The 14,191-nt window shown below is 36.0% G+C and overlaps 1 protein-coding gene across 1 annotated transcript in view; it reads left to right on the top strand.

The window, feature by feature from the left end:
- Nucleotides 1-14,021, top strand: part of LOC107854384 (probable hexosyltransferase MUCI70) — a gene marked incomplete in the record, with an annotated part of 18,106 nt that extends 4,085 nt beyond the window's left edge. Inside the window, 5 exon segments of the mRNA XM_047411909.1 lie at nucleotides 2,210-2,559; nucleotides 11,382-11,593; nucleotides 12,932-13,188; nucleotides 13,279-13,457; nucleotides 13,540-14,021. Of these exon segments, the coding sequence (XP_047267865.1) occupies nucleotides 2,210-2,559; nucleotides 11,382-11,593; nucleotides 12,932-13,188; nucleotides 13,279-13,457; nucleotides 13,540-13,626 (1,085 nt within the window).
- Between the last annotated feature and the right edge of the window lie 170 nt (nucleotides 14,022-14,191).

Raw genomic sequence — 14,191 nt, 5'->3', positions numbered from 1 at the left:
TGTGTGTGTGTATGTATGTATATATAACAGTGTTCAGTGAAGCGTGATGCGGAAAAAAGCGACAAGGCTCTGCATCACGCATTATGCGATGCGTGATGTGATGCAACCGCATCATTGAAGTGATGCGCAATTTAATAAAAGGAATACCTATAGAGCATTCAAATAGTAAGTTATAACTGAAAAGACCACAACAACTATATAATCAACAATAAAGACAATATATTTAAGCAAAAGTTCTAATGAAACACCAACAAATCAGTTCAAAGCAAAACAAACCCAAAAAAAATAAGAAAAATCAAATCTAAATTAATAATGGTTCAATCTAAAGCTCTTCTAGTTCATTAAGATTGTCCAATTCTTCAATTCCTTGAGTATTAATTCTTCTATTTCAGTCTTTTCTTAAACTTCTGATTATTTTTTTAAAATTTAAAAATTACCCATAAAAAAATTCACTTCCAATCCTTTTTTTAAATTTAAAAATTGCCAAAAAATAAAAAAATCCATAATGCGCTTGCATCGTCATCTGCATCGCATCACGCAACATGGCTTGATGCACCTGCAATTCTCAGATTGCACGACATCAAAGATGCGCGACTAGCTGAGAGCCCGCATCGCATCGCATCAGCGCATAATATGATGATGCAGTCGCATTTTTGAACACTGATATTCCATAAAATATCCTACTTTTGAAGGATTTGACATACCTGATGACATTTTTGACGAGTCCGAGCAACACAGATGTATATATATTTGTATGTATGTCATGGGATTACATTGGGTATGTCATTGTATAATAAATTATATATGCATGTATAATTAATTGATGAAGTAAATAAGAAAGACTAAAGGCGTGTTAGGTATGGAGGAAAATATCTTCGGAAAATGTTTTCCAATTTTTCCGTGATCAGTTGGTCAAAATTTTTGAAAAATATTTTCTCGAGAAAAATATGTTCCTTAAGATGAGGAAAATGACTTCCTTCATGGAAGTAGGGAAAAACAAGTCCTATAAGTGGCATGCTACATTGATTGTGTCCTTCCACCCTCCAATTCGCCTACTCTTCAACCCTCATCCCCTCACCTTTCACCCCACCTCTCATAGTATTTATCTAGATTTTATACAAATGTGTATAGGATACTATATTTTGCTTAAATTAAGAAATTCACTTATTTTACTAAAAACATTTTCCTTTGTACCAAACACACCCTAGACAACCAAGTTCACTGGATATTTGAGGTATTTCATACATAGGAATAGTTCTCATATTATATATAACTACAATTTGAGCTTTCTTGTAGAGGTCAACAGAGGCTAGTCTTGGATATTTTGCTAGACTAAAGAAAGATTTTAATTGAGTTAATGTTCAGCATTGGGACATTAAGCTAATAACTGCTACCCGTATTAGTTGTGTGCAGCCAAGAAAAAAATAGGAAACAAGAGACATCTGTCACCTTTGCATCTTTAGGTAAAGCATATTGAGTTGTTAATGATAGTAGGTCATCAGCACTTCAGATACTGTTAGTAATTTGTATAATAATTATGAAGTAGTATTAGTGTATATTGATTATCAAAAAAGTTAGGTATTAGAGTAGACTATTATATGATAGATCTCGTCGAAGAAGTAGAGCAACATTGCTCAATATATATATATATATATATATATATTTGGATCTTGACAAGGCAGTAATCCGAGCCGGGGGTCCATCAGAAACAATCTCTTCATCTCACCTCTGAGGTAGTGGTGTGGACTGCGTACACTTAACCCTCTTCAGACCCCACTTTGTGGGAATATATTGTTCGTGGTGTTTTGGTGATGTATATGATTTTGAATAGATAGTTTATAGTATCACTTTGTGGGTATCTTGTTTCCTTTATTATCAAGCAATGGGTTATCCCATTTTGTTGTGCGCTTTTATATTTTTTGTTTTTTGTACTGTTCTCTGTCATGAGCCGGGGGTCTATCAGAAATAGCCTCTTCTCTACTTCATCTGAGGTAGTGGTATGGACTGCGTACGCTTTACCTTCCTCAGACCCCACTTTGTGGAATACACTGGGTATGTTGTTGTTGTTGTTGTATTTCCAAACATAAGAAATTTCTGTAATTTCTTGAATGCAATTTAAAAGAATGAGTTTATGTGCAAAATCTTGGCCATTGGCCCACCCCAGCGCTTTTTCACTCCGGACTTATATAGTCATGCTTTGCATTTGCAGCTTGTGAGATGAAAATTTTGAATGCTAGTTCTCTTCTTGTGGAACCCTTGGAAAGTCGAAAGTTTTCAAGGTTTATATTGCAGTACACGGAAACAGAGTACCAGCCTGTTGACGATGCAAACTGGCAACCAAGATTTTCTGGGCATCAAAGTCTGGAAGAACGTGAAGAATCTTTTCTTGCACGCAACCAGAAAATAAACTGTGGTTTTGTTGGAGGTCCTGAAGGAACTCCAAGTACCGGATTTGACTTGGCAGAAGATGATGCAAAATACATTAGCAGTTGTCACATTGCTGTAGTTTCTTGCATCTTTGGAAATTCAGATCGCTTGAGAATACCAGTGGGCAAGATGGTATGAACAAATTTCTTTTCCTTTTTAACCTGTACACATTTTAGTTTTCATAATTATGACTGAGAGAACGACTTTAGATGTTCTTTTCATGGGATACTTAGGCTCCATTTGTTTGCATTTGGATATTGTTTCCAGATCTGAACACGGAATGAATAAAAGAATGTTTTTCTACATCTGAATGTGCATAGTTTTTTTATTTTTAAACTTAATAGAAATACAATTGAAAATAATAAATAGTTAAACATTGAAAAGATATAAATTTAATATAGTAAAATAATTATTTGATTAAAAAAAGAAAGATTTATGTTCGCTAGTGATGGTGAAAATGGTTTGTAGTGGTGGTGGTGATGGTTGGTGCTAGTGGCTAATAGTGGTGGTGGTGTGTGATAGTGGAGGTGATTGGTACTGTAGTGACTGACGTGATAGTGGTGGTGGTGGAGTTGGTTGGTGTTAATAGTTGGCGGTGTGGGTGGTGGCAGCGACTGAAGAATGTGTGGTGGGTAATGATGGTGGTAGTTGTGATGGAGGAGGTGGTTGGTTGTAGGGTTTTGTCACAGTGGTGGTAGTGGCAGAAAGTGATGTAGGCAGCAGTGGTGGCAGTGAATATAATTATAATGATGAAGGTAGTAAGTGTGGTAGTGACTGTAGTAATGGTTGGCAATGGTGGTAGTTGTGATGGAAGAGGTGATTGGTGGTGGGGGCTGGTGTAGGTGACGATGGTGTTGTGATGGAAGAGGTGATTAGTGGCATCCAACATTAAAAGAAAAAGAAAAGAAAAGAAACCATGTAAATACTCATAATTTTGTTTAGGCATCTTTACTTTTGGTTACCTCTTGTATTCAGGGCGTTTTCCCAATTGATTCAATAAAGCTATTACTTGGTTCAATAAATCCAAACTAATACTCACTTAAGAATTTTTAAGTTCTCTCTGTTTGCTGATTAATTTTTACCGCTAGTATGTTGGTTGTTAGTGTATTCCAAAGGTTATCACTTTGGATACTGGTAAACTTTTACTGCAGAAACTGTATATAAAAGGAACAATTAATACCAATCATACTAAATACTGATGTTTAGCACTAGATACATTGATATTATAGCAAGAAATCTGAAAAAAATTACTCGGACACTTAAAGTACATCCTAATACATGAATGAATTTTAGTTATACAATACATAACACTACGATTAAACAGATCACAACATTTCTAGACATTCTAGAGGCTAGAACTTTCCCAGAATTCCACTTTTCCTTTTTCTGAATACCCTCTTCTAATGCCTTGCCCCTTTTTCTATAGAAAAAATAATTGTCTCATGACAGTTACGAAGTCTTTTAATTGTTTATTTTGGCCTCATGGAATAAGTTTTTATAACTCGAGGCACATCATTACCCTTCTCTATAAGAGTCACCTCTGGAAATTGCAGTTTGATAATTGCATATTCTACATCATCGTGGTACCCTTAGTTTCCCCTTCAACTACCTCTTCTCTGGTAGATTCAAAGAATTCTTCAATACCATCTTCATCTGTATTTGTATTTGGTGCTTCTGAAATAATCAATAGGTTAAGCTGCCTATTTTTACAAATTTTTTCATCACATCTAAAACATAACCCTTGTCTTTTTCGAGTAAATTTTGAATCAAACAACCTTTTAAATTGTCCCTATGATTTTGCTACCGAAGTAATCGACTTTGCGGCAGTATGCACTGGTGAATCAGTCTTATGACCTGCTGATCTGGTTATTGAGTCACTTGTTTGAAGTATGTTTGCGACTCGAGGGTAATTAGATCTAAACCCAACTGGTTTATTGTATGAACTTCCTGTATTTTGTTCAAATTTAAAACCTTGAACTTGTTGCAAAACAAAATTCCGATCCTCCACCTTTTGAGCCATCTCCATTATCTCCCTTAATGTTTGAGCCCGTAAAAGCATTATTTCTGCTCGAATTTCCTCTTTCAGCCCATTTAAAAAAAAAGCCAGATAACAGTCCATCTGATGCCTCCTTCATAGACACTGATGCCTTTTCAAATTCTTCACGAAATGGGGTAACTGTGGTAACCTGCTTCAGCCCCATTAAGACAGCATACTGATTGATTTTTTGAGAATGATGAAATCAGTTCAATAACTCCCTTTTGAAGTCTTCCCAGGTTAACATTGGTTGCTGAGACACTATCCAATTTTACCAATTTAAGGCTTTTTCTTCCAAACAAACACCTGTTGCATGTAAGCTTTCCACTTAAGAAATTTCATTCACGGCAAATATTGTTCGACTCTGAAAATCCATCCCAAAGGATCCTCTCTTTCGAAAATTGGTAGTTGTGGTTTCCGAAATTTCTTCCCATCTTTTTCTCCAGCCAAGTTGGCATTGCTTCCATCTTCTTGGTTTTCGACGAATTTGGTTTGAAATGGGATGCTTCTGCCATCACAGTTCTCCCTTGTGTTTTAATTCTCACAAGAGACTCTCATTTCTTGAAACCAGCCTTCCAATTTTCTGACATTTTCTCTTACCCTTATTAAATTAGTCTCCACTTGTTCAACTTGTCCTTCCATTTTACTCACCATTCCTGAAAGTTGTTGTTCTGACACCAAATGGATAGACTTTTCTGTAGAAACAGTAAGAAAAAGGAACAAAGAATACCAAACTAATACTAAATACTGATTTTTAACACAAGATACACTGATATCATAACAAAAAATCTAAAAACATCATCTTGGACCCGGATAATACCTTAAATTACATCCTAATACATGAATGAACTTTAGTTATACTGTCACGTCCCAAAATAAGCCCTAGACGTGACTGGCATCTGCTAACACCACCTATCGGGATAACCAATCGTCCTTACACTTTACCAGTTAATAAGCACTAAAATAGGGCATGTGCAACTCCAACGCATCAATAAATAACGAATAATCATTCAACAAAAATTCATAATCAAACCATAAATTCAACAATCACTCGAGAACTAATTCTTTGTCTCAAATCTCACACTAAGACATGGAGCATCTAAAATAGAGTTACATGAGCTCAAACTTCGGGCATGCAAACCTAATGAAAAGAAACATAAGCTAGATAGCCAAAGATGAAACGAGAGGCGAACCTTAGCAATAGAATTCTTACGAAGGAACTGTCACCCACTAGTTTCACCTTGTGCAGTAGTATCTGCAGACATATAAGTAGGTAGTGAGCAATATCTAAATATAACTCGGTAAGATCATCAGCTCGCTACTTTAAGTACTCGTGGGACAAGTATTAGAAAATACAACACCACCAAGAACATAAAGTTATTACACACAGGAATTATATCATAATAAGGTAACCAACGAGGCCCAACAATCCTTTGTCAAGAACCATATACCCCAATACAATTCATACAAAGCACTTATCATAATTTGTAATTAAAGTAATTAGCCAACACCAGGAGTTTCAGGCAACATACATAATGTGCCAAATATATCAAGAGTATATAGAATACTCAGGGAAGCATACACAATGTCCCATATCAAATCAACAAGCATACACAATGCTCAAGGGAAGCATACACAATGCCCCAATGGAATTACAAAGCATACACAATGCCCCAATGGAATTAAGAAGCATACACAATGCCCCAATCTCACAGTACACAATCACATCACATCACGAAATAATTTATAAAGAGAGAATTAGTATTCTTAAACATAAAGTATATGCGACTGGCTTTGACGACCGTCGATTCTGCCAAGCACATGCTCGTCTTAACACATGGACCGGGCAGATTAAAATATATTTTTAAAACAAATTTGAAAAGCACCCAAAGCTTAAAGTCTCACTTACCTTGCTAATGACAAGTTTCCCAACCTTGCAACGGGTAGAACACCAACCAAACAACCTTGGATAGCTTTAATCTATGTAAAAATATCAATTAACAATATTAATTGTGCTAGTTGAGATTAGGTCTCAATTAGTGAAGCCACTATCAGAGTACTACTCCACTGAATTCCTCTTACTACACCACTGAAAAGGGTGAGAATGTGCATAAAAGAATTGTTCACAGTGCATAGCTAAAAATAATTTTCATTGACTTATCACGGTGTCCACTAGCAATTTCCCCGATTTCCAACAAGAACAACAAAACCCAATTGCCTATTTATTCAATGAACATGGTACTTATAATTAACAATTTAATACTCCAATCATTACTGTTATTAGATTATATGTCTTTCCACTATTGCATCACCGTTGCTACTCTCACTTTAACAAACACACACAATAACTAGACCAATAAAGATTACGACCAGAAATTATTTAAAGAAATTTTGATTTGTTAATCACTTAGCTAGAGTTCACTAAAAGCAATTTACATTTTAAGATACCATATGTTAAGGGAATGAAGTAAGTCACAATAACTGAATGTGAAATTGGAGTGTTTCTGGTAGTTTGTATGGTTGCCCGTATGAAAAACCAAAACTTTGCTTCTTTCAATAGAAAAATATAGCTAATAGAAACAATTGCCCTGATATTCCACTCCTTCTGTAATTGAAACTTTGGAAAACTGAATAAGGGAGAGGGTTTTGGCTTTTGGCTTGTTCACTTTTATTCTATTAATTAATATTAATAATAATAATATAGGTTAAATTATCCATTTACCCTCACTAAAAGTTTGGGTTATTACATATACAATACATAGCTGAAAACACTACGATTAAACAAATCACAGTTTTGCTAGACATTTGAGATACTAGAACTCTCCAAGAATTCCCTTTTCCTTTTTCTGAATACCCTCTTCTAACTGCCTTGCCCCTTTTCTATAGAAAACCCACCCCGTAACTATCTCATTACAGTTGCTAAGTCTTTTAATTGTTTATTGTGGCCTCCTGGAAAAAGTTTTTATTACTTGAGGCACATCACGTACCTCTTGAGTAGTAGGATTTATGGCAATCTGAATGGGGAATGGAAGACTAAAAAATATCACTCTTCCATTTGTAGTACTCCCTCTTTCCCATTTTATGAGACACACTTTTTCTTATTCTTTGTCCCAAGAAAGAATGAACCTTTGGAAACATATTTTAAGATTGGCATCCTAATAGTACCCTCAATGACTTGACTTATCTGAACCACTTGATATAAAACTTCTAGAGAAAAAATGACCAGCCACATGGAAATCTCACCACCGCTAGTATTAATTACAGGTAGTTAGGGCAAGTTTGATACTCTGCAATTATTTAGCTTATATGTCAAAATTCTTTATTTACCTTTTAAACTTCGGGTTGAGTCAAAGGCCTTCACAAAAAAACAGAGGGAGTAATACCTTTACTTATTAAAAAATATCAGTCTATATTCACGTGCAAACGATGGAAGATCATTATGAGAGGGTAGAAATTGTTCAACAACTAAATTTCATTCAGGGTAGGAGATTGAAGCGTAATTAGAATTAGGGTCACAGTTGGTGGGGAGAGAATTTATTGAGTCTTTCCTTCTCTCTCTTATACTGAGTTCTGAAGACAAAAAAGGTGACGTGATAGTAGATTCAATGGACACGTGTGGTGAATTCATTGGGATTTAAGCTATTAGTAGGAATCTATTGGACTAAGGGATTGACGTATTCCAAAGCTTGGTTGAACTCCTCTATAAGCAGAACATTTCACATATCGGCCCATTTTCATGGTGATCGGAGAAAGGAGAGATGACATGCTCTCAGTTTAACTCATACCACCATAAAGCAGTTGAGTTCACCGCACATCCGTTTAGATTCGTAGGGCCGCAAGAAAATGTGCTTCTTTGCTGTTGGTAGCAAAGGGAGCAATACTGTATTGTGTCTGCTCCTTAGTGATCGAATAGTTATATTGTGTATATGAGCAGGCACTATGTCACCCTCTTATAATATTTTCTTGCATCTTCTGGATGATGCCTTTGATGAAGTACCCTTACTTCATCAAAAAAGTGAACAATTGCCTGAAGAGGAGACTTTTGTTAGTTGGTGATTTATGTTTTGTGAAGATGTAGCATCTTACTACATTATTAGGTGGAAATGCTTAAGTTGTTGATCCTGAATCAGTTTGTAGTACGGTTAGCTATATCCGACTCAACTGAAGAGGCGCTGCACCGTTGGGACTTCATAAGAAGGAAGAGAAGACATACCGTGTTAGGATGTTGCCCTGTATTCCTCATGTAAGGTATATAAAAGGAGAGGAGTAGGAGTGTTTGAAGGCTAGAGAATGACCATATAATGAATAACCTCTTGTTTCTCGTCTCTTTTATATATATCTATAAGGTCCATGTTTTTATGAAGATTGGGTGTCTTTTGTTGAAAATTATATTTTGTTGCAGGTTCTCTACTTGTTGGCACGTTCGCCTTGCGTCTTTTTCTGTACATCATGAAGTGATTTCCCTCATTAAAAAAGTCACTTCAGATACTTCCGCCTATAATCTCCTTAGATATTTTGCCCATCCATTTTTAGCAATACCCTTATCTCGGTTACGTTTCTTGATAAATGCCCCCATCCTTTCTATTGTCTAGTTTGTTTTTCTTAGCTGGAAGTTACATCTTAGACAAAGGTCTTGCGTTGCATCTAACTTTCCTAGATCTTTTTGAAAAGGTTTTGGAGAGTTCATGTCTAATATTATTAATATCATTTTTTTTTAAGAATTGTAACTTATGATATTGTTAATATCATGCTTTTACAATTTCTGTGTTCGTCCTTTATTTGGAAACATTTCTTTTTCATATATGCCTTTTAGGCTGATGAAGGATTTGTTTTTTCATCTGTTTTGCGCTGAGGGTCTACCGGAAAGAGCTTTTCTTTTTTTTTTTAAGAAAGAGGTAAGGTCAGCGTACATACTACCCTCCAAACCTCACTTGTGAGATTACTGGGTATGTTGTTGATAGACTGATGAAGGATTTGGACTATTATTATGTACCATATTCTAGTTAGTTATTTTGGCTGTGTGATTTGAGGCTATATTCTCGTTGTCTGCCAGCATAATTATGATATGTTGGTTATTTGGCTCCTGAAGAAATATTTCACATAGTATTTAGTGTCAGCTTGTTTTCCCAACTTGTCACCGGGCAAGTGCAAAATTGAGTTACACGAACACAGACTTGTTGATTCAAGTATATTTATTTTTAGTTTTTGGAGGAAGATCTGGAGGACGTGAATTAGGATAGTAGGCTAGTGCCAGTTTGGGTTGTTAGTGTAGGGTATTACTTGGTGGGTGTATTATTCTTGTTATGCCATCTTGTTTCATGCTTTATTACGAATTTGTTTACTATTCTTTGTTTACTATTCCTTGCGGGTGTCGTATTTATGTTATGTCATCTTGTTCCATGCTTATTACGGATTTGTTTATTATTACTTGTCTTGAGCCGGGGGTCTATCGGAAACAACCTTTCTACTTCTCCGGAGGTAGTGGTATGGACTGCGTACATCTTACCCTCCCCAGACCCCACTATGTGGGAATACACTGGGTTTGTTGTTGTTGTTGTCCTTTATTTGGAAACATAAGATCCAAAAAAGGTGGTTGTTCTAAGTTATATAGGGCAGACTGTTGGTTGGTCAAGAAATCACATGTCCGGAAGATGAGAGTAGCGGACAATGAGGATGTTGAGATGGATGTGTCATACTAGGAGAGATAAGATTAGGAATGAAAATATCCAGGATAAGGTAAGAGTGGCTTTTGTGGTGAACAAGACGAGGGAGGCGAGACTCAGATGGTTTGGGCATGTGAAGAGGAAGTGCATAGATGCCCCTGGTGAGAAGGCATGAGAGGTAGGCTATGGTGGGTTTGAGGAGAGGTAGAGGTCAGCCGAAGAAGTATTTGACAGAGGTGATTAGGCAGGATATAATACTTCTGTAGCTTCCGAGTACATGATCCTAGATAAGAGGATATGGAGGTTGAGGATTAAGTTACATGGTTAGTTGGTAGTCGAGCATTTTCTAGTTTTCTTATCAGTATTATTATTATTAATCTCCTGCTATCTTATTCTTCAATTTTATTATTACCTGATGTTTCATTTGTTTTGGTAATGGTATTATATGTTGTTGTTGCTGTTCTTTTCCATGTGGCTTCTTCAATACTGTATTTCCTTTTCTTACTGATGTTGATATGCTTTACTCTAGCAGAGGGTTTATTGGAAATCGCCTCTACCTTCACAAGGTAGAGGTAAGGTTGTGCGTGCACCATCCTCCCCGGTCCCCACTTGTGGGATTACACTGGGTATGTTGTTGTTTGTAAGATCCAAAAAAAAAAGCATCTATGTTAGGATTTTTAAGAAGAGATGTTTCATTCTTGAGCAGAAAAGGCATCTTGTTAGCACCATAAGCAGTTTTCTCCTTGCTTTGTAAACTCCCCCCCTCTTCTAAATTCTCCTTCAAGATAGAGTAATTTCTTAGCCATGTTAAATTTTGTATTTAATTTGGATCAGAGTCTTTATGCTGAAGAATGAAACTCAAAACTGAAGGAAAGATTTTCTGAACTCACTACTGGTTCAGTTTCTACAGATTTTCCGATATTTTTGGTTTGGCCAATTTCTTTCTTTGTGAAAATTAGAAATGTAGCCCGAACAGTCGAGTGGCAACTTTTTGTTAAACTAGTAGAACTGGTTTATCAGCACCATTTTTTAAAACGTTTCTTCTAGCTTATTTCAGTTGGATTTATAATGCATCTAGAAGGGTAACTATTTTATTATAGATGACCTACCTATCGAAAAAAAAGAAAAAGGATAATTCACCTGTTTCTGGCTCTGTCAATAGCTTTTAGTTGTTTATACGAGATTTTGAATTATTTTACCTAAACTTATCATTAGATACATTTTATAACATTTTCTTAATTTAATTTCCTTTTCAGGTCTCCCGTATATCAAAGAAAAATGTTTGCTTCGTTATGTTTATGGATGAAGCTACTCTAAAAACTCTTACAGCTGAAGGTAAGATGCCAGACAGCATGGGCTTTGTAGGTTTATGGAAGATTGTAGTGGTAAAGAATCTTCCTTTTTCTGATTTGCGGAGAGTGGGAAAGATACCAAAGTTATTGTCTCATCGGCTCTTTACTTCAGCCAGGTAACTGGAATATATTTTTGTTTGTGGTACTGCTTGTATTCTTCTTTATGACACCATACTATAGCTATTTAGCACTGGTTTACCAAACAAAAAAAAAAAAAAAAAACAAAGAACGAAAAAACAAATACGGTTCTCAATGCTTTTAGTCGTGTGCACTGATTTGAAATTTAACTTAAGGGACATCATTTGTGTTTGGTACATTCTCAGCATTTGCTTCATGCTTCCTCCAGAAAAAGTAAAATTGGCTTGTGCTATTTTCTAATGTTAGATTGATGATAGCTTCTCTTAATGGTTAGGGTTTGAGCTGCGGATTACTCTCACTGTAGGAGCAGAACTTCAAGTCAATAATTTCTCTTTTGGGTTTTGTGTTTTTCCACTTTTAAGTGGTGAAGCAATATTTTTTTTCCACCAGTTAAAAGACTTCACCACTTAAACCATATTGTATAGACTGTGAAGTCAACTGATGAGTGCAAATGTACTAGTTTCTGCAAATAATCATGCAAATGTACTAGTTTCTGCAAATAATCATGCAAATGCACTAATTTCTGCAAATAATCAAATGAGATGGTGCTGAGAGAGATTGCATTGGTATTTGGTCTTCTTCTGATCGGCATTACTTGCTCTCTTCTGCCTACTGGGAGTTGAACTATGTTTGGAAAAATCAATTATGTGACTGCCAATCCCATAACTATGAGTTTCTGAAATTGCTGGTGCTAACTTTAAATCAACTCATTGATGCTCTTAATCTCTGGTAGGTATTTTCAGGATTCCATCATTTGCCTGGGTTTCTGCTTTTCCTTGTTAGTGTGGATGGGGCTGGGGAAGATATAACATAAAACGTTAATGACGCAAAATCATTTCTCAGTCTTTATCTTGTTGCTTGTCTACTCCTTTTCTTCCCTTTCCCTATCCATACTTATCCAACATGTAGTGGAGACTTGCATACCCGCTTTCATAAGATTTAGACCACATTCCATGTAATAGAATGCAGTATTATCTGTGATTGGATTAGCAAAATGTGAATGGTGGGGTAACGTAACTCTCTAGTGGCAACCGTACTCTGTTGGTGCAAGATGGCCTTTTGATGTAGTTTTAGTAATACTCTTGCAAACTGTTGTTTTATCCTCTCTTTTGGGCCTTCCATTTCTATGCATATAATTGTTTGCTTGAACTTTCTAAATTTCTGTTTGTTTATTAAAAAGTTGAGATGCTTGGATGTGAATTGCTTATTGAGTCCCCTCTCCCTGAAGAAAGAGGTCGTGAAAGAGAGAATATCTTAGTAGCTTGAATTTTTTTTTCCAGATCATTTTATAAGTACCTTTGTTTGAAATTATGCAGGTATTCAATATGGTTAGATAGCAAGCTTCGTCTGCAGCTTGATCCCCTACTCATCTTGGAGTACTTCCTGTGGCGAAAAGGTTATGAATATGCAATTTCCAATCACTATGACAGGCATTGTGTGTGGGAAGAAGTTGCCCAAAACAAGAAGCTTAACAAGTACAATCATACTGTTATAGATGAACAATTTGCATTTTACCAGGCTGACGGATTGCAAAGATTTAATGCATCTGATCCAAACAAGCTTCTTCACAGCAGTATGGTTTAATGTTCAATATTTAATGTCATGCAATACCTTTTGGTTTCTGAGTTCTCATTGGCAAAATGTCATTACTTGTTTCTGACAGATGTACCAGAAGGATCTTTTATTGTGAGGGCTCACACGCCAATGTCAAACTTGTTTTCATGCTTATGGTACAATGAGGTTGACCGGTTTACTCCCCGTGATCAGCTGAGTTTTGCATATACATATTATAAGTTGAGAAAGATGAATCCGGACAAGCCTTTTTACCTCAACATGTTCAAGGTGAGAAATTTAAGTTGCTTCCAAGCACAACTATGGAGATAGACAACCTTTTTTTGTCTAATACTTGGTATGTGCATTGTAGGATTGTGAAAGGCGAAAGATAGCTAAATTGTTCCGTCACAGATCAGATGAGCAGAGGAATATTATCTCTCAACGTGAGACAGAGTAAACGTGGAGAGGAACTCCTGATTTTGGCGGATGATTCCTTTTTTTTTATATGCATCGCTATATTGTACTTGCTTGCTGGAAAGAGGTCATCATACCATAGCCGTTGTGATTGTGTCTGTTGTACATTACCAGTATCTTCTCTAGAGAAAGCGATACACGTCCAATTATATTGACTCAAGCAAAGCAAGGGGGATTCTGCTGGCTCATCTTTCTGTTAGAAAGAACACACCACCAGCATTACAGCTTCCATTCTATTAATTTCATTGTCTTGACCAACTCCTAGTGTTAAGCATATCCTATACATTACCCCTTGTATCTATAGGAGTTGGTGAAGAAATACCTGAAACGATATGTATTCTTTTTCTATGAAACAGCTTGCCAGTTTATTGTTTCTAATATTTGATATATTACTTATATGCAATTTATAGGCTTATTGTGATGATTTTAACATTTAGGAAGGGATTTGCTCCTTGTCATTAGCCGACTTACAATATGTCTTAACCACTCACTATCTACAAAAAGCATGATGGATTAAAAATCAAATTAGTAAGTGACAAAGGATTTCT

Source organism: Capsicum annuum, chromosome 4 (genome assembly GCF_002878395.1).
Source record: "Capsicum annuum cultivar UCD-10X-F1 chromosome 4, UCD10Xv1.1, whole genome shotgun sequence".
Classification (NCBI taxonomy): domain Eukaryota; kingdom Viridiplantae; phylum Streptophyta; class Magnoliopsida; order Solanales; family Solanaceae; genus Capsicum; species Capsicum annuum.
Note: the sequence above shows the minus strand (reverse complement) of the source record. Positions and strands in the feature narration are given on the sequence as shown.